This window comes from Coturnix japonica, chromosome 3, assembly GCF_054131305.1.
Source record: "Coturnix japonica strain WE chromosome 3, WE-NBRP24, whole genome shotgun sequence".
NCBI classification, from domain to species: Eukaryota; Metazoa; Chordata; class Aves; order Galliformes; family Phasianidae; genus Coturnix; species Coturnix japonica.
The window spans coordinates 15,088,808-15,113,910 of NC_140665.1; the positions used below are offsets into that span (position 1 = coordinate 15,088,808).

A 25,103-nucleotide genomic window follows, 5' to 3' on the forward strand; every position below is an offset into this window, starting at 1 on the left:
CTTTCTAGCAGTGGAAATGAGAGAGAGGATGCCATACAGTTAAGCCCAAACTAGTTCTTATCAGTAGATCTTGTGGCAGGAAGTTTCAAAGACAGAAAGAATGAGACACTCAGTGAACGCAAAGAGATCATTTGGATATGCAGGCTACTCAGAGTCGAAAACTGAAGACTGCCATAAACTGTGCTTTAAATGTCCACAGATGGAAAAGGCCTATCTCAAGATGTTATCTACAATGGGACAAGTGAGCCCCTCTGTTGTCCATCTTCAATCATGAATTATCACTACTGAAAATTTTAGACAGATAATGTAGTCTTGGCACTGAGTGTACATTCCTAAGGAGTAAGGAACATGCCACTATTAAGCAAAGAAGAGAAGAAGTTACCACAGGGTATATACTAAGTGAATAATTTAGAATTTTAAAAATTGCTCAGGTATGTTAAAGCACTGTTCAGTGGGAAGAGCCATAAAAATCCCGAAGAAACAAAGATGCACATTTGAAGAAAAACTCAGAAAGCAGATCTGATGTCTCAACGATACAGCTAAAGAGGGAGGCACTGCTAAGGGATATCAGTACTATGAAAGATTTTCCATACCTCTACTTCTATCTGGAATAAGATCCAAAGATAAGACAGGCAGGCAGAAAAAAAAAAAAAAAAAAAGAAAAAAAGAAAAAAAAAGGCTTAAATACTTGTGTGGCAGAGGAATATGATCCAATAAGGTACATTAATACTTAATATTTGCTTTGTTTTTCTGTAACAAGAAGCATTACTACCTTCAGTGCCACAGCAGTTTTGAATTCCAGTGTTCTGTATCTGATTACTGTTCAGTAATATTCTGTTACTAAACTGCACTAAACTAAATATCGTTAGAATAAAAGATACTTTTACCCTGTAAGCCATCTGTCTTGCTGGTATAGACACACTGCCATACCACTCCATTGGACAGTGATCTTCCTATTTTGCCCTTATTGCTGCAGATGGAAGGGAGAAGCTATCCTAAGAGTTAATGAAGAATAACGCAGAGAAACCCTGAAAATAGAGAACCAGGATGCAGTCTTGCAAGAAAGCATTACCAAGTAAGGAAGCTGGTATTCACTTCATATTAGGTTTCCGAAACCAAGATACAAAGTAAAATACCAGAGGCAGAAGGAAGAAACTGCTTGTTGCCCTTAATGAGTATTTTTGGTCCAATCCTTCACTTCCTGTATACAGTTTTCCTACATACTGATTCTGTTTCCTCAGTGAGTATTCTACATAAACATGCAGTATTTTGATTTACAAATTTTTTTATTCACACAAAGCTAAACATTATGAATCTGGAGAAGATCTTGCGTTGGACTCTTCTGACAACAGGCACTGTGACGTTTCCACAAAACAGAATGTGCTTTACATCCAGGGAAAGCTTTCAAAGCAGTATGAGTAAGAAGTAATCCTACCTTTTTGACGCTGATAGCAACAGCTTCTTTTTGACTGTAATCATCCACAGTAAGATCACTCCCAAATTTATATTCTGGATGAGCTTCTTCTTCCTGGTCAGCTGCACAAAGAAGAAAGAAGAATCAGTGAAAAAAACTGATTTGGTTGCTGCTACAGTATGACTTCTGAACAGTAAGTGGAACTTAAAAATCACCATGAAGTACAAACTGAAGTCATGTTTTACCACAGCCTGCCACAGCTGTGGTACCTATCTGAGATGAGATGGTGAGGCCAGAAGTCTTTATAAATTGTTATGCATTGAGCTCACAGTTATTGCCACTGCCACAACCATGACTGTGTGGGTAATGTTTTACAATAGGCAATGTTCGAGAGTCCTTTTCTAGGAAATCCTCACCACTTTCTATTTCTTCTTCATTATCATCCTCTAAGATATTCACAGGAGCAGCAGTTTCACCAGCCTCCATCATCTTTTTCAGAGCGTCGAGCTGTTCTGTTCATAAGAAAATTAAAAATTAATTAGTCATGCTATCAACAGTTTGTAGGAAAATGAAATACATCAATAATATAAACATACAGTAATAAATGATTACCTGATCCTGAGAGGTACCTTTGTGTAATGAGATTTTTAAGATCAAGTTTTCAGTTAGCAGTAAAATGTTATGGGATGTGAGGATCATTAGATTGTTAGCTTTGGAAAGTGGTCAATAAGAGCTGCATCCAAAGCTCACTGAAGATACAGAAAATATTTCCACAGATTTCAACAGCCTTTGAAGCAAGTGTATCACTTTAAAGAATAAGCAGAGAGCTGCCTCTTTGGTGGTTGATCTATGCAAATATAGAGGCAAGACACTTGAATTTTCAGCTGTGTTTCAATTAGAGAGAATGTGCATTTGAGCTAGACAGAATGATACAATCATATCACTGAAGTTAGTGGAAGGTCTCTGTGCTTATCTTTCACTGGAGAAGGGACCAGGGTTTGTCACTTCAGTCATACTAGAAACTAAGATAGCAACATTATTATTAATGAAAGAAGATAAACATCAGTACTGGTAATAATAACTACAAGTTCATTTTCTAATTCCATTTCAGTTTTTGCTTATCCTGGAAAAGCACAGCAATGTAAACGTATTGGTGCAGACAGAATTTACAAGATATTCTATCTCTGTTAGATTTCAGCTTGAACAGCAATCTGATAAAGTCCAGAGTTACATTTCTATGTCTGTCTATGCCCATGCTACACGCAGATACTAAGGCCTAGAATCCAGCAACACAAGGGAAACACAAGGGCAAACAGAATGTCCTTTACATATAATTAATATTTTTAACAGCAGTGTACAAGTGATTTGACAACCTTAGTAACAAAGTCAATTCAAATCAATCTGGATTTCTGTTTAATTTCATATTTGACAAGATTACTTACTTTTTTCTACTTCAGGTTTCAACCTTTTATTCTTTATGAGAATCTTTCTTTTGAGGTCATTAGGAGAAGGCAAAGCTTTACCTGGATCAAGCTGTAAAATAATTTACAGAAAAGACTTTAGTAACAACTATTTTACCTTTTTGTAACCCAATTTGGATTTTGACTTTAGACAACCATTTTAAGGGGGCAGTGAAAAAGCAGTGCCACCTCATGCACAACCACAGGGGTCAGTCTGCAGTTACATTGCTTCCTCTGTTACTTCCCTATCCCAAGGGAAAGTTATGCTCATCTTCATCAACCCTACTCTCCTACCCTTTCCTGCCTAGCAGTAGGCCTGGGTGTGACTTGCAACACTTAATCAGAGCACTTCCTAGTTTTACTCTGTCCTTGTGGGTCATTTGTAATTCAAGTCATAGTTTAGTCCTTTGTAATTTCACCTCCAAATAACTCACCTTTTATTGTCCCTTCAAGCTGTAATAATGCAAGTGAGGCTGTTCATACATACATACAGAGTAAAAAAGGGCTGGCACCAGTGAATGAAAAATCTGGTCAGTTCTTACCCAAGCAGCAAGCACTATTTTTGCCAGTAGGACTACAGGGTCACATCTTCAGTATTTGAAAAGCTAAACAGCACTGGAACAGGCTGCCCAGGGGAGTTGTGGAGTCTCCTTCTATGGAGATATTCAAGACCTGCCTGGGCGCCTACCTGTGCGACCTGGTGTAGGGAACCTGCTTTGGCAAGTGGTTGGACTCGATGATCTCTGGAGGTCCCTTCCAACCCCTATGATCCTGTGATCCCAGTAAGCTATAAATAATAAGAGTCAGAAAGTATTGCCAAGACTAGACTAGTAAAAATTCTTAGAAAAAATATTCTGACCGTTAAATCCAACCCTGAGTTACAAAGAACAAAAAAACAAAGCACCACAACTTGAAATTCAATAAAAGAGGCAGAGGTGACAAATAACAATGAAGTAAAACATCCCAATCTGAAAAAAAATGGGTGTAAACCTCCCCTCCTTTGTAAGAGGGTAATAATACCTATAAGTACCAGGTTACCTCAGTTGAGGGAGTTCTGGCATGTTGAAGACAAATCAAAACTGTTTCTGAGAGTGCTTGGGTTGTAATTCCACTAGATGTCAGTACCACAGAGCTCATTTATCCCCATCCCCAATCACAAGGTATACGTGGATGCCTATTTGGACGATATTTGCTTTTACTTAAAAACAAATTTGCTGCATCCAGTGCCATGTCCCTCTTGATTCTGTCCACCTCAGTCTGTATAAGTACCAGAAAACAAGCACTCATAAACAACTCAAGCAGCCAACTCTGCAACATTTGCTTTGTGAGTAGTTGAGGTCTCAGTTCACCCACAAGAAGAAATAAACACAAAACGCAGAAGGCTCAGTAGTGCTAAGGAGCACAAGCAGCAGAGACTAAAGAGCTCTATGGCGACAGCATGGTAGCCTCCAGCCTTCACTGTTTTAGGTTTGCCTGAAAACTGCTGGAAGCTGTGATGTGTGAGGAACGTGCCAAGGTGCCATGTACATCAGCAGGCAACAGGACAAGTTTAGTTCTCTGGGAGACACCTGTCATAGCAATAAGCTGATATTCATCAAGCCTGGTAAGCTGCTGTTCCTGCAATGTGCAAGGAAACCGAAGAAAAAAAAACAACAAAAAAACATTTAGAAGACAATACAAGAAGGACCCTGGAAAAGCTTCACGTGGACAGGAGCTGGCTAACAGATCAGGCAGAACCTTCTTTGCCATGGTCTCCCACACCACTGAAGAGCACTTGCAGGTTTTGGGTGACTTCTGGCAAGTAGCAAGCATGCTGCTCAGGAGAATAGGAAAGAACTGGAGGAGTGGATAACAAGTTATTAAAGTCTCAAACACAGTGTTTGTGGAGGAGTGACTGTTATTATCTCCTGCCACAGAGGGGAGTGAAGTGCATGTAGATTACAGTGCACTCAATAGTCCAAATGAGACTGCAGGGAACTCTCTGCTTAATTTAATTCTTAATGCACTAGTGGGGGCTACCCCACTAGACTGTCAGGCCTGATTTAGAGCATGAAGCGCACAAAGTGCAGCTAAAAGAAAAGCTTTCCTCAACTGAGAATATGCAATTTAGAATTAATTGTTTCTCAACAACGACTAACAAATTTCAGAGTTATGTATGACCTGGAAACGCAATATAAATAGTGTATTTTATATAGGAGCTGACATTACATCACACACCAAGGGGATGGATTTCCCCAGGTTGCTTGCCAGTGTCCTGTACAGAGAGACTGAATAAATCAGATAAGTATGTATGTACTAAACAGAGTATACACTCAAATACACCAGTCATTTTTGAAAGCACAGGACTGGCAGTCATCAGCAATTCCACTATAGGTAGTATGATACATTTTTTTTTTCATGTCTTTGAGATACTGCTAATGTAAGAAGTAGAAACATTGTCAGAAGGTAACTTACTGGATGTGTTTCTAGAGGCTGCTTCAACAGGAGATCTCCAAAAAGATCTTCACAGTATTTTGACATCTTGTACTGCTGATATTTGCTGGAAAACATTACAATGGTTCCTTTTTTACATATTAAAGCAACTAGATCACTATTACACAGCAAAACAGAAAAGCACAAATGAACAGTCATCCTAAATTATATACAGCCCAATTTTTCTCAATTGAGACATATTACTTTACTATAATCAAAGTGTCGATAAAAGTCTAATATCTGACAGAGATGAATATAATAAGACCAAGAAAGTAGATTAACTGAATTCCACACTGCTAATGGAACATACAAATATATTTCACAGCTTGAGCACAGATAATAACATTGCCATTACTAAGCTAGCTAAAGATTGACTACATTATAGAACAGCCTATTCCAGCTGACAGCCAATATATCTGCATAGCTCAACACAGTTTTCAAGTTCACTCAAATTTTAATATTTTTGAGAATCATCTTTCTCATCCATTGTACTATTAAATAAATAAATAAATAAAGGCATTATATACCTGCAATGATTTTCAAATGAAAGAATGACGGGATACTCTGATGTAACAAAAGCTGTTTCCTTAATGGCTTGAATTACATCCTTCAAAATGCAATAATAGGATTCAAAATTAGAATAAATCAAATTACAATCATAATGAAAGATTTTTTTGTCTTCCTCCCCATCATGAGAAACAGAAAGCTGAGTTTCAAGTGTGTCTACTAAAATCAGAACAAGAAAAAACTGTATGTTCCTTCTTTTCTTCCCTCTGCCTTCCCCCCTCATCCCTCTGCACTCAGCACCCAGAAGTGCTTGCAGTTTCACCTGCAACCCATCAATGCAACCTTCGATCTCCTGACACCTTGTCCTGACAGGATAAACTTTGCCTCCCAGAATAAGCTCTGCATCTTCAGGCTGTTTTTACAGCCAAAGAACTTCTCAGACTATAGAGAAGATATTTTCTCTGCTGAGCAAGGAGCCACAAGACGTAATAATATGGGCCAAAAAAAGTAAGCAGGAGTAACTCAGGGACATATAAAGCAAGTCAGAAATGAGCCTTAGGATCTGGGGACAAGAAACAACGCATATATAATTTGTCAGTCTGTCATAAGTGAGAAGTTGCAGATATTCAGAAGGGAAGGGTAGCCTGCATGGATTCCTGTCCAGGAGTCGTACTGGGGCTTATTGCCAGGTGGAGAGATCAGGTATTTACCTTGAAAAGAATATCTGTGCACATTGCTTTTCCATGTGTTATTATTGGTTCTTGGTCTTCACCTTTTCCATCCCAACAGTCCAGCTCAACACATCTAAAAGCCCAAGCAAAATAACACCTTTCTTAGTGTTTCAATACAGGTGAGCTACTCAAGAAACATTCTGAGCAGTGATGTTGAGTAAATTACTATGCAGTTTGAGGCACTACACAATCCCTTTTAAGCTGCACATGTGTAATTTCTGACTGCTATCATAACATTGGGTATACTACCTTAAATATAGTATGCGTGGGGTAACATTTGAAGGATAATTATTTCTTAGCACTGTAGTACTTGCCTAATCTTTTCTCTTACTCAGTTAACTATGACACATAGCAGTATGTCAAGAAATCAAGCAGGAAATCATAATCTGATTTTTATTTATTTCGTGAAGTTCTTAATTACAAAGTAAGAAGGCCTCAAAAGTTCATTTTTCATTTTGATATGAAACTTATCTTTCTCACAACCTGTCTCCTGAAATCTGTGTTCCACTGTCTTCTAATGTTTTTTGTGATGAAGTCTTAACGTAGTCTCATTTACCACACTAATATATTTTCACATTTACTTCTACAATGTATCATCACCAAAATACATGGTGTATGTTCAAAGTACTATTCACAAATATCAAAGACTTATCTACTGCTTCCAACCTGCATCCAGCCAGAAGCACTTGTCTGTACATCTCCACCGAAGACTTGCCACCAAACTGCCTGCCTGTTAAATACGTGTTATGAGAGGAACTGATAAAATAGTGAGCCAAAGGATGGTCCATTTCTTGATATAATTCCAAACGATCTAGGAAAACTGGGGCATTTTCATCTGACATCAAGTATCTGCAAAATCCATCACTTGATATGAGACCTAGAAAAAAGAAGAAATCATAGTGAATTACTGCTAGAAATTTATAGTGAGATGGATGCTAACTACTTTTCCGAACCCTAGCACAAAAGGTATGTCTACACAGGTTTCTGCAAGCAAACAGCTCTCCCTTTCCAGTGCTCCAAGCTGACCAGCAACATTCTCCCTAGTGCAAAATCTGCTACCACATCTCCAGAAAATAAACATGTAAGAAAACTGTACATCTAGCATTCACCATGGTAGACCTAAGTCATCAACAGGACGTGAATAAGGCAAATAAGCACTGACTTCTCCTCAGCATACTCCTAGCAATTTTTGACTCTGGGACTTCCTGAGCCAGAAATGGTGAGCTTACATTTACATATTCTACATTTCCCCTCTAATATTTAGTCTTGCACTGAAAGTGCTACATTGCCGTGGATCAGCTTTCAGCAAAACAAGCGGAGATGTACCCTGACAACAACTGCATGTATTCATTTGCAAAATGTTAGTTAACTCCATGACATTTTCACATTTACTGTTCAAAATACAGATTTATTCTTTTACAGTGAAAAGCAAACAATTTTCTACAATGAACACAGGACGTAGAGTGATTCAGAGAACAAAATTTATAACATCTTTCCATTAGTTCTCTGCTGTTATATGCTTTATAAAGTATTAAAAAAAAAATGAAGGGATAAATCGCAATGATAAACTTAATAATAATCAGTATTACAATAACGGTTTTCAGAGCAGCCAAGACACAGAGAAATCAGAAATGATCTGAGGTAGGGAAGAAGGAATTACTCATAAAGAGTCATTGCAAAGAATTATCTGGCTCTAATTTGAAGAGTGCATTCCATAAAGTCACATATGAGCACTCAGCAATTGCTAAGGCACGTTTCACAGCAGTCCTATGTTTGAGACAGCTTTTCTCTTATACAGAGAATACCAGTAAACCTGCTTTTTTATGCTGTTTTTAGTATTCTGAAAAAAATCCTCTTCTGGAGCTTAAATTTTCTGTGCTTTGTGTCAGCCAGAGGTGAACTCTCCTGGAATGTCTTATTCAAATCCTCTCAGCTGATTCTGATTTTTGGAAGAAAGGAAAAAGGGAGAAAATTGAACTTGATGTTTAAGAATGCTTTTTGTTGATCACTGAGAACTTGAAAGCTGCAGCACAAAACGGTTCTCAAATTTTAGCAGACACCTTAGTGGGAAAAGGTCTCAGCTGGGCAGGTATTCTAGATAAACAACTTATAGTCTTCTCAACATAAAGAAGCTCAGTGTCCTACAATCGGTAGACTGATTCTTGCAATTTTGCCATGCATTGACCAAGTGGAAGAGTTTCCTTTTCCCGTGTTCCTGAGGAGTCTCTGATTACTAAACCACACAGCATTAACTTGTTCCTTCTGTGTTACCCAAATGTAACTGAAGATGAGCCACTACGGAGTGGTGCATGAACACTGTTTCTTAAACTAGGTGACCTGCAGCACAACCAACCAAAAAAAAGTTATTTTGCTCAGCTTGTTTTAAAATGGAATCATCTCTGTGTTCCGATGATCACACTAGGATAAAAGAACAGCAAACGTTGAATTTCCTCCCACATTTACCTTTACTCTTCAAGTCTTCATCTGGCTCATATGTCTCAATTATCTGCATTGCTCTTTTTGTGTCATAAAAGGGAAATAAAATTTCATTGAGCCGAGGATCTCGTTGATGCTAAGGTTAGAAAACAGTGGAATTCAGCAAAACAATACAGTGCATGCCTATCATCCAAGAGCATTTCATTACTGCAGATGAGAAAGAAAGAAGTGGACATTTAAAAAAACAAAAAACAAAAAACAAAAAACAAAAAAACAGGCCCTACAACTTTCACCCTACCCACCAGTATCTTCAGCTATACACAGAACACAAACCTTAGCTTTCATAAGAAACCTAGGCAGTTTAACTATACAGTGGATTTGTTCTGAAATACTTTTAACTGTATAGCTGGTCTTACTGCTACTTGTTCACCAAAACAATGACTGCACATGGTATATGTCTCAGTGAAATGCTGAAAATAAATAACTACACTTGTCTTCAAAAGTTCTCTCTCTTATTCCAGGTCTTTTTGGTATGTTATGTAAACTGACAGGTCTTACTGATGGCACAGTAAACACCTCCACAGAAATTCCTGTCTTCAGCAATACCTGTAGCTGAAGTATAAAGAATTGTAACCCCGAATTTAGAGATATGCAACTACTGGTCAGTATTTGTGAACTGCAGAAATGCTGTCATATTAAATACTCAGAAAAGAAGAAATAGAAACAGTTCAAAAGATCTTTAAAGTATTTTCATTTCACAGAAATTTATAATATTAGGATTTCTTAATATATTTAGTATTTATCTGTACTTGATGTAATTTGGAATGATTTCTAATTCACTACTAATCCACAGAGCTTTGCAATTTTTGTTTAATAGCGAGCTATGTACCATTTCTTTTCCTCCATACTGGATTAGAGCTGCACACTGTGTGCCTGATTCTCCATTAAAAGAAAATTAAAAATAGAACTGAATGGAGTAGTGGCATATAAGCAGATGCAATAAAACAAAGAAATAAACATGACTGTGGAAACATTTTTTTTACCCCAGTAGATGCAGAGTTTTTAAGCTGCAGTATAAGCAAAATTCAGAACTGTAACAGCCACCCCCATAGTGGAGATAAATAATTTGGAGTGGACAGGCTTGGAACAGCATTCTCAGCATTTGCTGTAATTCCTCATATGTACATTTTTGAGATTTATTATTATTTTTTTTTTTTTCAGAAAAAAAAAAAAAAAGCAATTTCCAATCAGAAAGAAGCACTTCACCTCTTTTCTTACATTCAGGACATTGATGAATGTGCTTTACTGATTCCAAGAAATTACAACCAATGCCAATTTAATCATGCAGATAAGGAGGGATCTTTCAAATAATGCTACTGACAGTATGTAGCATCTAAATTATAGCATTTTCATTCACTACAGATTGGCTGTCTGGATATCTAAGTAAAACTCAGATGAAATATGAAATGAGAGCAGCTGGATGCAGGACATAACTTGCTAAGCAACACACAACAGCAATACATTGGCATGCAACAGCACAAATTACTGTGACAAATGACAAGCCTTTTATCATTAGTGACAATTCTCTACTTTAAAAAATGTTAAGAAATAGTAGGGGAGGTTCTTATTCAAGAAGAGTGCTCTTTCCATTCTCCTTCTATAATTAATCATAAGCAAACAGAATAAAATAAATGGGATAAGGTAAAAAGGCTCCTCTTGAGAAGGAGTCCCCAGAATTATCATAAGAAGCTAAGAGCAAAATATTCTTGTTGCAACGATCACTGCTCATTATGTATTTTTTCCCTACCTATTAAAAGGATGATTATGTTTACTTAGTTGAAAAAAGAAGGCAAATTTAACAACTGATGAAGTGTTATTTTAAGAAAAGCGACAATGTTTACTAGTGCCTCCTAGGAAATCTTCTGCACTACTGGGTTTGTTGGCACTGAAAAGCTGAAACAGAAAAGCTGATCAAAACTAAAAGTGTGATGTTCCATTTAAAAAGTCAACACATGCCTGAACTGGTTATGTACATCCGGCAAAGCTGCTTTTGCTTGTTCTGGTTACAATATGGAACAGGACACCTTTTACACTAAATATTCTTAGCCATATGAAAGTGAACAATCTAAAAATACGCAGAGAAAGAATTCTTTTATAGTTCTGGAATGAGAGAAAAATTATTATCCTCTCCATCCTGGCCTCCAGTCTCCTGTTTGAGAGGATAGAAACAGAGATGCAAAGCAGCTTATGTGCCAGAATCAATTTTACATACTTGTGGAATTTCTTCTGCGCAGTGGACTAAGAATGACATCCTTTTGTGGAAATGGAAGAAAAGAAAGAGACACAGCAACCAAGTGAACAGAAAAGAAGAAGAGTGAGTGAGAAGAAGGAAGGTGGGAAGAGAGGGAAAAAGTGGGAAAGAGGAGGGGCCGTGAGAAAGAAAGGGAAAGAAAATGATCTCTTTATTCCTCCTTCACAAGAGAAAAGATGAATCCTGCTCAGACTGCCGAATTTCCATTTTGACAGTTAACTGGCCTATAATTTATTGCTTCAAATGAATGGCAGGAGCAAATCTCAACAGTAACGATCTTCGTTGTTAGTCTACTATGTTTTCAAACTTTAAAAAATACCTATGCAAAGTGTCAGTGCCTGACAATAATTAGATTTCTAAAACCTTCCCAGGAATTTTAACGCTGATATACAATTATATCAGCTGTCAGCCAGCAGCATTTAGAAGTAAAACAGAGAAAGCAGTTCATCTGGAAAAACTCCAGGAAAGATGTTCACACTTCACTTACAGCCAGTAACATACTCTTGTGCTCCCTTAAAGAGCCCTAACTCTTACAGCTTCTGTGGTCTATGCAGAAGGTAACAAACTAAATTAATTTAGGCTAAAGATTCTCACGAATAGTTACTCTGCAAACAAATCCTTCCCCTATAATATCACAATAAACTTTTTGCATTTTCCATCTACAAACATCACTACTAACTGCAATCCCAGCCTGTTGCAAAGGGGACAGAAAGGATCACTTTGGGTGTGAGATCCTGGTTTTTTACTGTCTATTAATTCATTACCTAAATCATAAGCTCCAAATACATTCAGAGACTAGAAAACCTACACCATAGAGCCAAAGACATTGGTTTCAGATATTTGGAGTGCAAGTCCCTCTATAAAACCATATGACTGTTTTTTTTCTGAACTCTAGTCAGCAACTAAAGGGCAACATTACCATTAGTTATGAAATGCTAATCTCACTGCTGGTTTTGCTTTTTCTGAGTAATGTAATTTGGTTGGATGAAGAATCAGGCAGGTGTTCCGAGATGAATAAGAAAACTGTACTGATATATGGAGAAATTATTGCTTGAGTTTTCACACAGAAATACATTTCTGATATATATATATACACACACGCACACGCACATAGATTGGTAAATAAACAGTAAAATAATTTTAGATTGAGAGATATATGTTTTTTAAGGTTCCAAGAACATCATTCAGAGAAGTAAAGCAACTATTGATGTTCCAGATGACAAGGATCTATCGGTATCTAGACACTCTACGCATTTATTTTCTATGTATATTTCTTGTCAAATCTACAGCAGTGGATTTGGCTTTGCAATCCTGAATGAGATAGTCTTAAATAACTTACTGTGCTTTAGGAATAGGAAAAGGAAAGCAAAAAAGAAACAACAACAGCAAAAAAACCACCAACCCTTACACTGCTTATTGAACTACTTTGCATACACAACATTTTTAAGAAATAATACTCTTGCCAACAACTGTATTCTGGAAATACAGCAGTAAAAATATTTTTCTTTTATGCTGCACATTTGCTATTTAAAAAATAATATACAAACCCTTAAAATACCCTCTCAGCTCTTAGATTTGTAAGAGATAGATGTACTACTGTAGTGACTCTAACCAAAGTTTGTAAAAGCCTACTCTATTTTTTCTATTATTCAGAGAGATTAGCAAACATATTTATCTGAGGCCTTAAGATATAAATAATCGCTTGTATAAAAATATAGGAATGTGTTTATAATAAAAATGCATTGAAAGTAACAGTATAAAATGTATACAACATACATAATACAACATAACACAAGAGCAAGTAATCAGCAGATGCAACCTGCAAAGCCAACATGTAGAAAGCACAAGAACATGTAAGGTTGAAGCTGATTTTTGCACCTGGATGTTACCACAATGGAAAGATCAGCAGAACAAAAGCATAGCAAATAATGGCACAATACATGCAATGAAAAGACTGGAAGAAGCAAGCCACTGCAGACAGACTTGTATGGTAGTTAATGTATGAAAAAGCTTACTTCATTTAGAAAGCTCACTAATTGGTCTACCGTTAAATAATCAGTTTTGTCTCCATTGCTGAAAAGAAATTTATTAGAGAATGTAAGTTTTCATATATGATGCTACAGTAGGTATGATTTGCATGCTGACATTGTCAATACTTTTTAAACCTTCAACTTTTCTACCTGAAGTAGCTATACAATCTCAAAACAAACAGTCACAGAAAACAGTCTATGCTCTGCACAGTCTATCTCCCAAACTTGCTATAACTTTACAGGTATTTCTTCATAAAACAACACATAAGCCCTCCAGCTGAGAATAAATTGAAGGAAGAAGCTTTTGAAGCTTCACATTTCTTAATTTAGTTAGTTCACATACTGTATTAATCACCTAAAGGAGCAAGTTAAAATTACAGTAGTTAGTAAAGCCAATGCGTGAAGGGTTGGGAGGGGGGGGGAACATAAGTTCCAGGCACTTTCTCTAACTCATGTAAAAGTGACTCCAAATACAGAGTGAACTTTTACATTAATAATCTGAGAGAGAAAGAAGGGGAAAAGACTTAAGTTTGTCTTAAAACACTACTGATGCTACCAGGATTAAAGGTTAGATAATTACTGTGTTCTGTTACGATTAGTTATGGACTAAAATTACAGTAAAATCAGTCTAAAGCAAGATTACATTCAATTTGAACTTACATCTTCTTAAAGAGGTCCTCTATGTCAGTTCGGGGACATATCTTTTGGGTAAGCTCATAAAATTTCTCATAAGTAAATGCCGCAGGCTCAATTTCATCGTTCTGCAACAAAAGGCAAAGGTGTATTTACTCAGCAAAAGACAATGTGTTCTTTTTCATAGAGCATATCTTACATCTGAAAAAGCAACCAAGTACTGTTTTAGCTCCTTACCCATTATACACTTTATTTAGTTTATCTTTTCTGCAAGCAGTTCTAAATTCATCTTTATCAGAGATCTGTTTGACATTCTTATATTATGAACTCACAGTCACATTAATTCTACATAAATAAAGAAATGGAGCCCAGTACTTATTTTTCTAATGGAGCTTAAAAAAAACTGGAAATTCCACAATAGCATTTTAACTTTAAGATACTTACACTAAAGCCAAGACATTTCAAGAAAAACTTTCAGATTTGGTACAGCGGCTCTAAATAGCAAAGCAGCTCTTATAAAAGAGTGTTGAAATTTCCATAGAAGGGAATGCTCAGCATACACATTCAGTATCATGCCCTTCCTTGACTGAACAAAATGAGCACTGCAGCAGTTCATCCCTAGTGTCAGGCACTGTGTCCACTGGGAATCCGCATTTTTCTATACTGCTCTCCCCAGCTAGACACAGCGAGAGCTGCTGAGTCTGCAAGGCTGCCTCTCTTGGCAGGTGCAAAGCCAAGGACTACGGGCTGGAGTCTCCAAAAGAAACCAGCCACAACTGCAGTCACTTGTCACTTCTCTGGGGGTGCTGGCAGGACAGTGCTGGACCGTGGAAGGGAGAAAAGGGAGCACAGAACATGAGAAACCCAGCAAATGAAACCGAGAGGGCAGCACACAACAATATTCTGCATTCAAGTACTTTATATAAATGCAAGGGGGAGGGGTGGACCAGTTATTACAAAAAATAAGAGAAGCCTTATTTGAGAGCTTCAAAGATTGCTGTGTCATGCAGCACATTAAATACATTTTGGTTATAGTAAGCAACCTGAAGTGATGAGTAAATTACTTGTGAACAATAGGCATGTTTTTACATCAAATGACTTTGATCACAGACATGAATTTGAATGATTCATCAGTTTATTCATATACAAAGATGCTATTCAAAACTGCTAAATACCTTTCCGCTGGGAAGACCTAACTCCTTGAGTGCTTGAAAGATCACTTTTTCTGTTTTACCTGATGCAAAGGTTCTGGTGATGCTAAAACAAAAAAGATTGGGGAAAAAAAAGTTAGTCACTTTTAAACAATCAGTTCTGTCTCTTGCGCTTTACTGCCAATATTTTCCTCTGACTTCAGCTGATGAATGTTTGCATCTTCCAAGAAACAAAGAGGCTGAAAAAGTGGTTTAAGCTTCAAGGAGCAGCACTATCCTGCTATCCTTCTATCCTACTATCCATTAGAAAATACACCAAAATGATAAACTGCAAAAAGAGCAAAAAGCAATACAGAGCTTTACAAGGCATTATTTTGTATCTTTTTCAACTGCATGCATAGATAAAATGACTGTGTTTAAGAAGTAGCAGTTCCTGCAAGTAAGACCCATGTCTCCAGGTATTACTGGTTGCTGTGACTTCCTCTCCGAGTGTTAACTTATGCTTCCCATTTAACTCGTGAAGCAGGCCTGAACCATTCCAAGGGGCAGATTCCTTCCTCTTTCCTTAACCAGCAGCAGTGTTCATTTCACAATCTGAAAGCTCATTTCACCAGCAATATGAATGCTTCAGTTCTAGGAATACTATGCAATTAAACAGATTTCCACCAAACTGATTAACATTCCATAAATCAGGAAGTGGTTTCATTTGCAAGAAAACAAATCCAATTAAAGTCCAACTATTTGATAGGATTAAAACATTTGGTCTCTTTCTGTTCCCATTTGAGACAAATTTGAATAATCTCTATCTCTGGAAAAAAATAGATCTATACATCCTCCTCCTTTCAAGGGTCTAAGTCTAAGCTTCCCAAATTCCTCTGATCTTGATATCTCAGACTGAAGGGGAAAATTAAGGTCTGTATCCAGGATCTAATTCTAATGCTATGACAATCTGTACAGTGGGAGAGACCCTGAGGTTGCCTAATGAGAATATGTTGCTCTTTATGATCAAGACAGTCATTTATTGAGGCTTTTTGTTAGCCTCACGCAAAGTAAATAACTTCACAAGGAAAGAGATGTGAAACAGGTGCTGTTATTTTTGTCACTGTAATTCAGTTATTTTGTTCTTCAAAATGCTCTGAGGCTTCTGTGTAAATATTTTCATACTAATATTCTTTAATATCTTTATCGACGACCTGAACAAGGGGATTGAGTGCACCCTCTCTAAGTCTGCAGATGACACCAGGCTGGGACTAAGTGTCCCTTCCTGGGGGAAGGAAGACCCTTCAGAGGGATCTCGACAGGCCGGATCCCTAAGCTAAGGCCAATGGGATGAAGCTCAACAGAACTAAATGGTGGGTCCCGCACTTCGGTCACAGCAACCCCATGCAATACTACAGGCTTGAGGCAGAGTGGCTGGAAGACTGTGGAAGAAATGCACCTAAAGGTGTTGGTTGAGGCTCAGCTGAAGATGAGCCAGCAGTGTGTCCAGGTAGCCAAGAAGGCCAATGGCATCCTGGCTTGTATAAGTGTTTTTTTTTTTACCTTGTTCTTACAACGTTTAGATTTCTGTGTTCCTATTTAGGCGCATAAATCACAGAATCATAGTATTCGAAAGGGACTTCAGCATCTAGTCCAACCCAAATGCTAAAGCAAAGGATGGTTCCAAGCAAAGGATGAAGAGAGTGAGTAAGATAAAGAGTGTGATAAATAAATATTTGGCTTTCAAAGCTGGTAAGTACTAAGATGTTTTCACTAAATTACAGACTTTAGGCACTTATTTCTTAAACAAACAAATAAACAGACAAAGGCAAGCGGATATTTTTCTACTGATTTGAAGACACAGAATAATATAGTTCTATATTTTATGATCTGTCTCTGGCCTGGTAAAAATTATATGCTTATTCTTGCGAATTGGGTCCCAATAATAAAAATCATATAATATTGTTATAACTAACTAATCAGAAAATGAGAGGCAAGATTCCCCAGCTATAGAAAACCTTTTTTTTTTTTTTGAACCCTTTTTTATTTCAAAGATGACAGCAAACATAATTTGTAATGAGAGCAACAGTCTAGAAACGAGTGCATGAATCAAATTAGACTTTCAAAGTATAGTATGACACTTTCATTTTGCTAAGGATATTGTAAATAAATCTACTTTTTCCTCTACCTGTGGAGACATTTTAGACAGACTTGACAGATTTACATGCACTTTGTTGCACATCTTGGGAAAAACTGAGTTATTTCCAACACAAGCAAATTACTGGCTGACAGATACCTACAGATGTTAACTCCTCACATTCCACTGGGTATGAATATATAATTGTATTTATTTTTGGCAACGTGTGAATGTTTCCTCATTTTTTAGAATACTTCCCAAATCTAGGATTGAAGGGTACAAATCTATCTTTCACATTGATGGATTCAATGACTTGATTACTTTGAACTTGATTACTATAAATCTAGCAGGAAAATTTAATACATTGGACCCAGTGGATGGGACTCTCTAGCAATGTGTGCCTTTGTATGCAGAAGCAAGTTGGTTAGCAGGAAAACAGACTTATGTCTCTCTAGATGCAAGGTAAAATACTTCAAGGCAGAAGTTTCATATAAGCTAGCACATGATTCATCAATTCTGAAAATAAAGTTCTGTGTTCAAACACAGACATGATGCTGAAATCTTGAAAATGAACTTGCTCAACTAGTACTGTTCTCCCACTCTTACCCTTCAGATGATACTCCTCTTGGGACCTCCGCACAGGAGGTACCTCATGGCAGTTCAGCTGAAGTATGAAGAATAAGCAGGAAGCTGGCAATGTGAAAGCTCATAAATGAAGTAACTGAAGCAGCCTTAACACCCTCAAAGTGTCACTTGAATCATGAAACTAAGAAACCTGGAGGGCAGCATGGCAGACACTTTGTCTTTTTGCACATTATGTAGACACATAGTCCTATTTTTCTCCCTTGACTAAAAAAATTATGTGAGGCTTAACTTACAGAGTCCTTACTGTTCCTTTCTGAGGATTCCTCCTTAAAAAATAGCAAGTCTCAAAATCAGGGTTTTCACATTTTGGATGAGGAAGAAAGAAGCTCAAAGTATCTGCAAGAACGTCTAGAGCAGGGCAGGGAGAATTATCAGCCTGGCCAGTGAGGACTGAAAATCAGTAACACTAAATAGTTAATAGCTGTACAGAAAAAAAACAAAAAAAACAAAAAAACCACAACAAGTCTGTTCTAACCTTTCTGTCACTGACAACAATCAGCCTAATTATTCTTTTGCCATGTGGAGAAAACCAAATATTATCCTGGGGTTTCCTATAAAAGCAGGAGTAATCTTGGCAGAGCTATATCTGTCTCTTTTACAAGGAACTACATTTTACAAGGTACATCTTTGCCCTCCAGTTAATTGGCCTGCAAGTTTGTATGGTTCTCTTGCTAAGTATTTTACGAAAAACCTAGTCCAAAGTTTGAGGAGTTTTAAGATGAGAAGACTGATGTTTTTAGCTCTAAATGACCTAGAAAACAATTATAAGCACTCATATCTTCTTTAGAATGGGCTAAGAGAAAAATTATTAGGTTGATAACAAGTCTTTCCTAGGTTACCAAGGAGGTACAGAACTCAGCTCAGTATGCCTAGTTCTGTGCTTGCTTTTATATAGGTATTAAACAGTGATAAAATTGTGTTGTATTTAATAACTGATCCATAGACCTTTACTAGCATTAAAAAATCAGAACTATTGCCCAATTGTGCTTACCTCCGAACTGGAATTTTCCCATTTGTGTTTGTTAGAAAAGCCAGCTTCATCCAGCTGAAATTAAGAAATAAGTATTTTTAAAATATTACTTGTTAAAATTGGGACAGTTATATTCAGCTTAAGATCACTGACATCCCTTTGAAATTAGTATAATCGATCAGGTAATTGTTTCATACTAAAAAATATTCCTCTGTAGACTTCTATTGCTTAAAGGCAGACCAGTGTTTTCACTGTAAAAGCAAAAAGCAGACCAAAAGAAACAGTGTATAATTAACAGGATCGGTTTGACAAGAAGAAAGATTCATGGGATTCTGTTTCCACATACATCAGTGAAGCAACAACTCAGACAATAACTACAACATGCAACAGCAATAAATCAAATGAATAGTTATAATTCCTCTTGGGCAGATGCCTAATATAGACTTGAGATCTCTTCTGATCACAATGAATGGTTACAATGAAACACTAAACTAATCTTCTTCATTACACTTTATTTTTAAAATATATGGAAAAAAAAAAAAAAGAAGAAAATTACAATGCTAGAAAAATAAATGGGAGAAAAGAAGGTCACTTACTGTTTCTTGAGACATGTCATTGGACTGACATTGTTAGCTCTAAAGTTATGTATGATGGATCCCAGTCCTTCTACCCATTGCTGAGAAACACAAAATACAGAAGCAATAAATTAGGAGAACTGAAAAGGGAAGAAATCTTGGTAAAAGGCTCTTCTTCCTTGCGGCTATGGATTACAATAACATTTGGAGCTAAGGAAAAGAACCTGTCCACTTCACAGTCCATAACACCACACAAAAACCCAATCACATTTTACCCATTAATGTTTTATCTTTCACTAAACAAAGCAACTGTGCTTTTCATTCTTCTAAGTACCACGTACAGCATCTGCAGTGCTATTAAAACAGTTTACTGCCTGCAAAGGGAAACAGTCCACTGATTGATTTATTAAGCTTTCTATTTATAGCCCATATAAATATACGCCTCCTTTTCTGTCACTGCTGACAGTATTAGCAATTACTAAGCAGCATTATATGATTTGTGATGACATATTTAATTGGTCCAATGTTAGGAAAAGAATGAAACAAAATATTAGTAAGCCACAGCAAACCACAGGGAGGTACAAGAATTTCTCTCCAATGCTGACCTCATCTAACATCCTGTTACATATTCAGTCCTGCTATTCTGGCTTTCGTCCTTAAAAAGGAAAACACTCCTGCAATCATCAGGACAACTTTCAGCCAGCAACAGTATTAAAGTACTTATGTAACTCCTTTTTATGGATCTACTTTTCTATTATAGCTCATACCTAGACTTTGCAGTGGTGTATAGGAGAAGCTTAAGGATTAGACCTTAACATGAACTCACATTGACTTTAGTGAGAATGCTGGCAGGATACAGCTATCAGAAAAAATATATACAATATATAGCATTAAAGGCCAAATTCAATCTCAATTATGCCACTGTAATTCTAGGATTACTCAACAGATAATTTATTCTGGTGGAACTGAGATGGGATTTGGTCCACTGCTTAATATCGACCTAATGAATAAAGCTTCTTGCTTACAGCCAAATTCTGTGCTTGCTGCTTGGACTGACTTGGACAGAATCCAGAACTTTACACTTACAAATAGACAAAGATGAATATATTTTTATTTTCATGAATAAGTGCTGCACATCTGCAAATCAGATGAAAAAGAATAGCATTTATACAGGAGGAATACTAATGTATTTAGAAAATTGCATTTGGCGAACTGCCCACAGTTAATAACCATTGGCTAAAATCATGCTAAAAAAGGTCTAAAGTGTCAAATTCAGAGAAGAAAGCACCTAAGCAGACTCTTGTGCTCGTATCACATTACAAGCACATCACAAATTTCTTTTTAAATAACAAACTGCTATGAGATTCCCTAAAATGAACCTTACAAATCTATTTGGCTTTTGAAAAATCAGCCACATACTTTTATATATATATATGAACTTCTTATAAATATACAAACATACATACATATATATATATATATATACACATACATACATATATAGGAACTGGGCTTGATTAGGTTGGAGAAGAGAAGGCTCCAGGGAGATCTCATTGTGGCCCTGAATGGAGCTTATAAAAAAGGAAGGGTAATGGCTGTTTATGAGGGTGCATAGTGATAGGACAAGGAGGAATAGTTCTAAACTGGGACAGGGATGATTTAGGTTAGGTGTTAGGAGGAAGTTTTTCACACAGAGGGAGGTGATGCACTGGAACATGTTGCCCAAGGAGGCTGTGGATGCCCCATCCCTGGAGGCATTCAAGGCCAGGCTGGATGTGGCTCTGGGCAGCCTGGTCTGGTGGCTGGCAACCCTGCATGTGGGAGGGGGGTTGAAACTGGATGATCTTTGAGGTCCTTTTCAACCTAGGACATTCTATGATTCTATGATTAAAGCATTCATCTTGTTACAATTCACAGAATTATTTACCTTTGATTTTGTTATCACATCTGAAATACATGAGATACTGCCTAAAGACAGGCATCCTGGAGTGAGAGGACATTATACAACCAAGAAGCCAGTTCAGTAGGCATAAAACCAGACAGTGAGGTAATGCAAGTGTAGAACCCCATCAGTTAATCATTTCTCTAAGCACTGCTCTTTCTCTTTTCCTGTAACATTTGCTCTGCCCTTGCTGCCTCATTGTGTCCTAATAGTCTAACCTACCTTACACTTTACAGCTCAGCAAGTCTCTGCCAGGGAAAAAGACCATACCCCCACAGTGTTTAGTTGTGTAGGACACAGTGTCACCTCTAAAGCAGATTCCAAACCTGTGCTTGGAAACAAACAATCACATTACTCTCCCATTTCTCTTCTCAGCTTCATGAATAAGAGGACTTAACAGTGATAGTATGGATATTCATCCTAGGGATATAAGGAAAGCAAGGTTCATGGGAAGACAGTATTTTTTAAAAAACTGATACAATTGAAAGCTTTTGGCAGACTTCAGAAACACCTTTTTCTACAAGCATTCCCTCACCTATGATGATACAGGAAGACTGTGATAAAGCCTCTTTTATTCTGATTGCTTGTATAGTGAAAATTTGACTATTCATTTTCACCTAATAAATTAGAATAAAATGTCACATAACTGCTATGTCAGCATTGTTGTGTCTGCATGAATTGTCTTCCTTAGATGATCTGGATTATTCCCACTAGTCCCCTTACAAGGAATTCAACCTTTTAACTCTGGCACAAAAAACAAAATACTGCACGCACTACAAACAAACTAACTAACTAACTAACTAACTAAGGTCTCCAAGATTTACTTAAGCAAACTGCATCTTGTGAATAAGTTTGTCTTTCAAGAAGACATCTATTTCTCCAAAAAAAATGTCATCCGTGCAGTACCGGCAATGTCACCATTCCAATAGGAAACAAACACATACAAATCTATTCTGATTTGAAGGCAATGGGCTGCAACTATACCAGATGTAACAATTACACTTGGCAGTACGGTTACCCTGCTCTCAGTAACAGTTACTTCTTCTGCACATGAGGAGGAGTTGACCAAAAGAAAAAAGGATAGAAAAAAATGTAGGTACAATGTGAAATCAATACAGTACTCACTTAGTAAGTAATTTCTCTGCAGGAACCATCCTGATGATTCCTACTTTGGAGAGACTGTAATCTTTATTCAGTGATAAGGCCTTTCCTGCTAATTTAGAAACTGGCCTCATGTACACTAAAAGGGCACAGAACTGCAGCCAAATGCTGATAAAACACAGAAGCATCATATCCCTGCTGGCAGCAAGCAAACGAGTAACTACCCATCTGTGAATCATCTTTACACTAGTACGTGCCCTGGGCAGGATATGGCAGCTCAAGAGCTGCATTTTCCTATCTGTGCCACACTACACAGCTGCATGACGATGTAGCATCTGGCTGCCTGTACTTAAGTTCAGGGCTAAAGCAGTTTCTGGAGCATTTATTTCATCTGATATTTCCCACGGCTACCAGCTGGCCTCAAATTAAAACTGGGAATAAAAGAGCTGAGGGGGAAAAAAACAGTGCCTGGACTTTGAACACACTATATAGAAGTGAAACAGTGTAAGATTAAAAAACTCCTCACCTACATATTGATATATAGGCTCAGTGTAATATACTCAAACTCTCTGTTAATAGTTCAAAATGAAACATCCTTCTGAATAAGAATAGTTTCCAAGTATCTATCTTCATAATCACTTTTAAGGCACTGTGATCCACTATAGAGATATCTGTAAAATATCCAAAACCTGTGACAGACACCAAACTGGCTATATGTTGTTTCCTGTCAGCATAACATTGCCAGATTAAACATACATTTTTTTTATGACCCTGTGGAAAAGATGAAAGAAGAGCTCAGACTTTTCCCTGCTAATACACTAAGAAGAACACAGCAGCATCCTTGTTTTTGTGCTAGGACAGTGCTGCTAATTTTACAGATTATATTAAAATACCCATAAACCAACGCAAATACACAAACATAGAACTATCCTTCTTTGTGCTCAGTGTCTCAGTATCTCCAAAGCAATACCTCTCTAATGAAGGAAAATCCTATAAACACGATGAAGTTCTTAAATGAGGGAGGTACAAAAAAAACTTCAATTGGGTTTCACATAAAGTGGAGTTACAAAGTATTTTTGATAGAAAAAAGGGATATGTTTGGTACTCATTTATATTAGTGCTAAATATTTTCAGATTTTCACTATATACCTCAGTACCTTCAATTTGTCAATGTTACTCCTGAATAGTTCACTATATACCAATAGTTCTCTTATATTCATACAGAAGTGGAATCTGAGCCCTGCTATTTAATCTTAGAGAAAGAATAATCTTGAAAAGAAATAAAAATGAAGACAAAGATATCTTGTACATGGACATGTAGGCTGACGCAAAAGGCCAGAATGAAAGTTAGGCTATGACAAGCAGTCCAGCTTCTGTAGCCTGATCCAACACTGTCAGATATCCCTTTAAAGGAGGAGGTGCATGAAAAATTTATTTAAGATGCACTCTCTCATATTTTGCTTTAGAACTCAAATGCTTTTCAGGCATTTAGTAACCTTGAGTTAGCGGAGGTTCATTGACGAAACACTGGCAGCAGCAGCAGGGTGCACAGATACATTTGCCCTCTCAGCTCTCCTTCAGCCATCAACTTTAAATTAGGAGTGTTAAAAAGAGCATAAGGTCTGAAGGGCAAAAAACCCCTGTAATCTACAGATCAAGCAATTCCAGATAAGGTCATCTGTGACTTATTTACAGGTAAGGTGAGCATTATCCAAACCTCTTGAGGTTATTTGATCTTTGCTTTTTCCTTGTAATTTCTCCCCTGTTGCAGTCAGCTTAATTCAAGCAATGGGAAAGCCAGGGAGGATATGTGGCGTTCTCTTTTATTTCATACCCAGTGCTTGTGTTTGCCTGTCAGAATAAAGGGCTTAAGAGCCTGTTGTTTCAGGAAACCCATGGAGAATTCAACCGTGACTCTCAGCTCTCATCTAGAAACAAGTGGCTGAGTGGGATTCCTGACATTTTGCCCTTATCCATGGATGTTCTGACCAGTAGATGTCCCTCTTCTCTCAACTCACATATCACAGAAGTCATTTATGTTCTGTGAAAATTGCTGTGCCTTTAAAGCACGGGACAGGGAAAGTCAGGACACTAGACTAAGGACAGTGAAAAGCCAGCCCCACCTCTCTCAGACTGTCCTTCTAAGGGAGCTATTCCATCCCTTAAATAATTTTTTGGCCCTCATCTGGACACACTCCAACATGTCTATGTATCTGCAGTGCTCAGTACTCCACAGATGGACTCACTATTTCAGGCGAGGTCTCACAGCACAGAGCACAGGGGTGGGACCACATCCCTCAACCTGCCAGCCATGCTTCTTGTGGTGCAGCCCAGGACTTTCTGAACTGGATCTAAGCTATTCATACAGTACCAGTACCCAGGATCAAGTTTCTCAGAGCAGTTTTGAAAAGACAGATTGAGTTCCAGGCCTTGGTGGAGCCCTGGAACTTACACTGTGAGTTGCAACCTTTAACTCTGAGGAACAATGCCATGTAACAAAGCACCACTGTTTTCTTAAGATTGTTCCACATAAAAGGGAAACGGAAAAGGACCTGGGTACACTGGAATCCTCTCAGCTGTACAGAATTTTCTTTCCTGCTTTTGTTTTT

At 37.4% G+C, this 25,103-nt stretch overlaps 1 protein-coding gene across 20 annotated transcripts in view; it reads right to left on the bottom strand.

The window, feature by feature from the left end:
* PLCB4 (phospholipase C beta 4) overlaps positions 1-25,103 on the bottom strand; it is a 180,775-nt gene that overhangs the window by 52,914 nt on the left and 102,758 nt on the right. For 18 of the 20 annotated variants that reach the window (XR_014943796.1, XR_014943797.1, XR_014943795.1 and 15 more), the window contains 13 exons: positions 19,473-19,552; positions 18,898-18,951; positions 15,170-15,251; positions 14,022-14,122; positions 13,347-13,404; positions 9,048-9,156; positions 7,251-7,461; positions 6,564-6,657; positions 5,874-5,953; positions 5,329-5,413; positions 2,857-2,947; positions 1,831-1,926; positions 1,436-1,536 (listed from right to left, as the gene is read on the bottom strand). Coding sequence is in view for 17 of the 20 variants with exons in the window: in XM_085541080.1 (XP_085397206.1) it covers positions 1,436-1,536; positions 1,831-1,926; positions 2,857-2,947; positions 5,329-5,413; positions 5,874-5,953; positions 6,564-6,657; positions 7,251-7,461; positions 9,048-9,156; positions 13,347-13,404; positions 14,022-14,122; positions 15,170-15,251; positions 18,898-18,951; positions 19,473-19,552 (1,242 nt within the window). In the remaining 3 variants the exon portion in view is untranslated. The remainder of the gene's footprint in view (positions 1-1,435; positions 1,537-1,830; positions 1,927-2,856; positions 2,948-5,328; positions 5,414-5,873; positions 5,954-6,563; positions 6,658-7,250; positions 7,462-9,047; positions 9,157-13,346; positions 13,405-14,021; positions 14,123-15,169; positions 15,252-18,897; positions 18,952-19,472; positions 19,553-25,103) is intronic. The other 2 variants (XM_085541082.1, XM_085541083.1) reach the window with 1 other exon arrangement.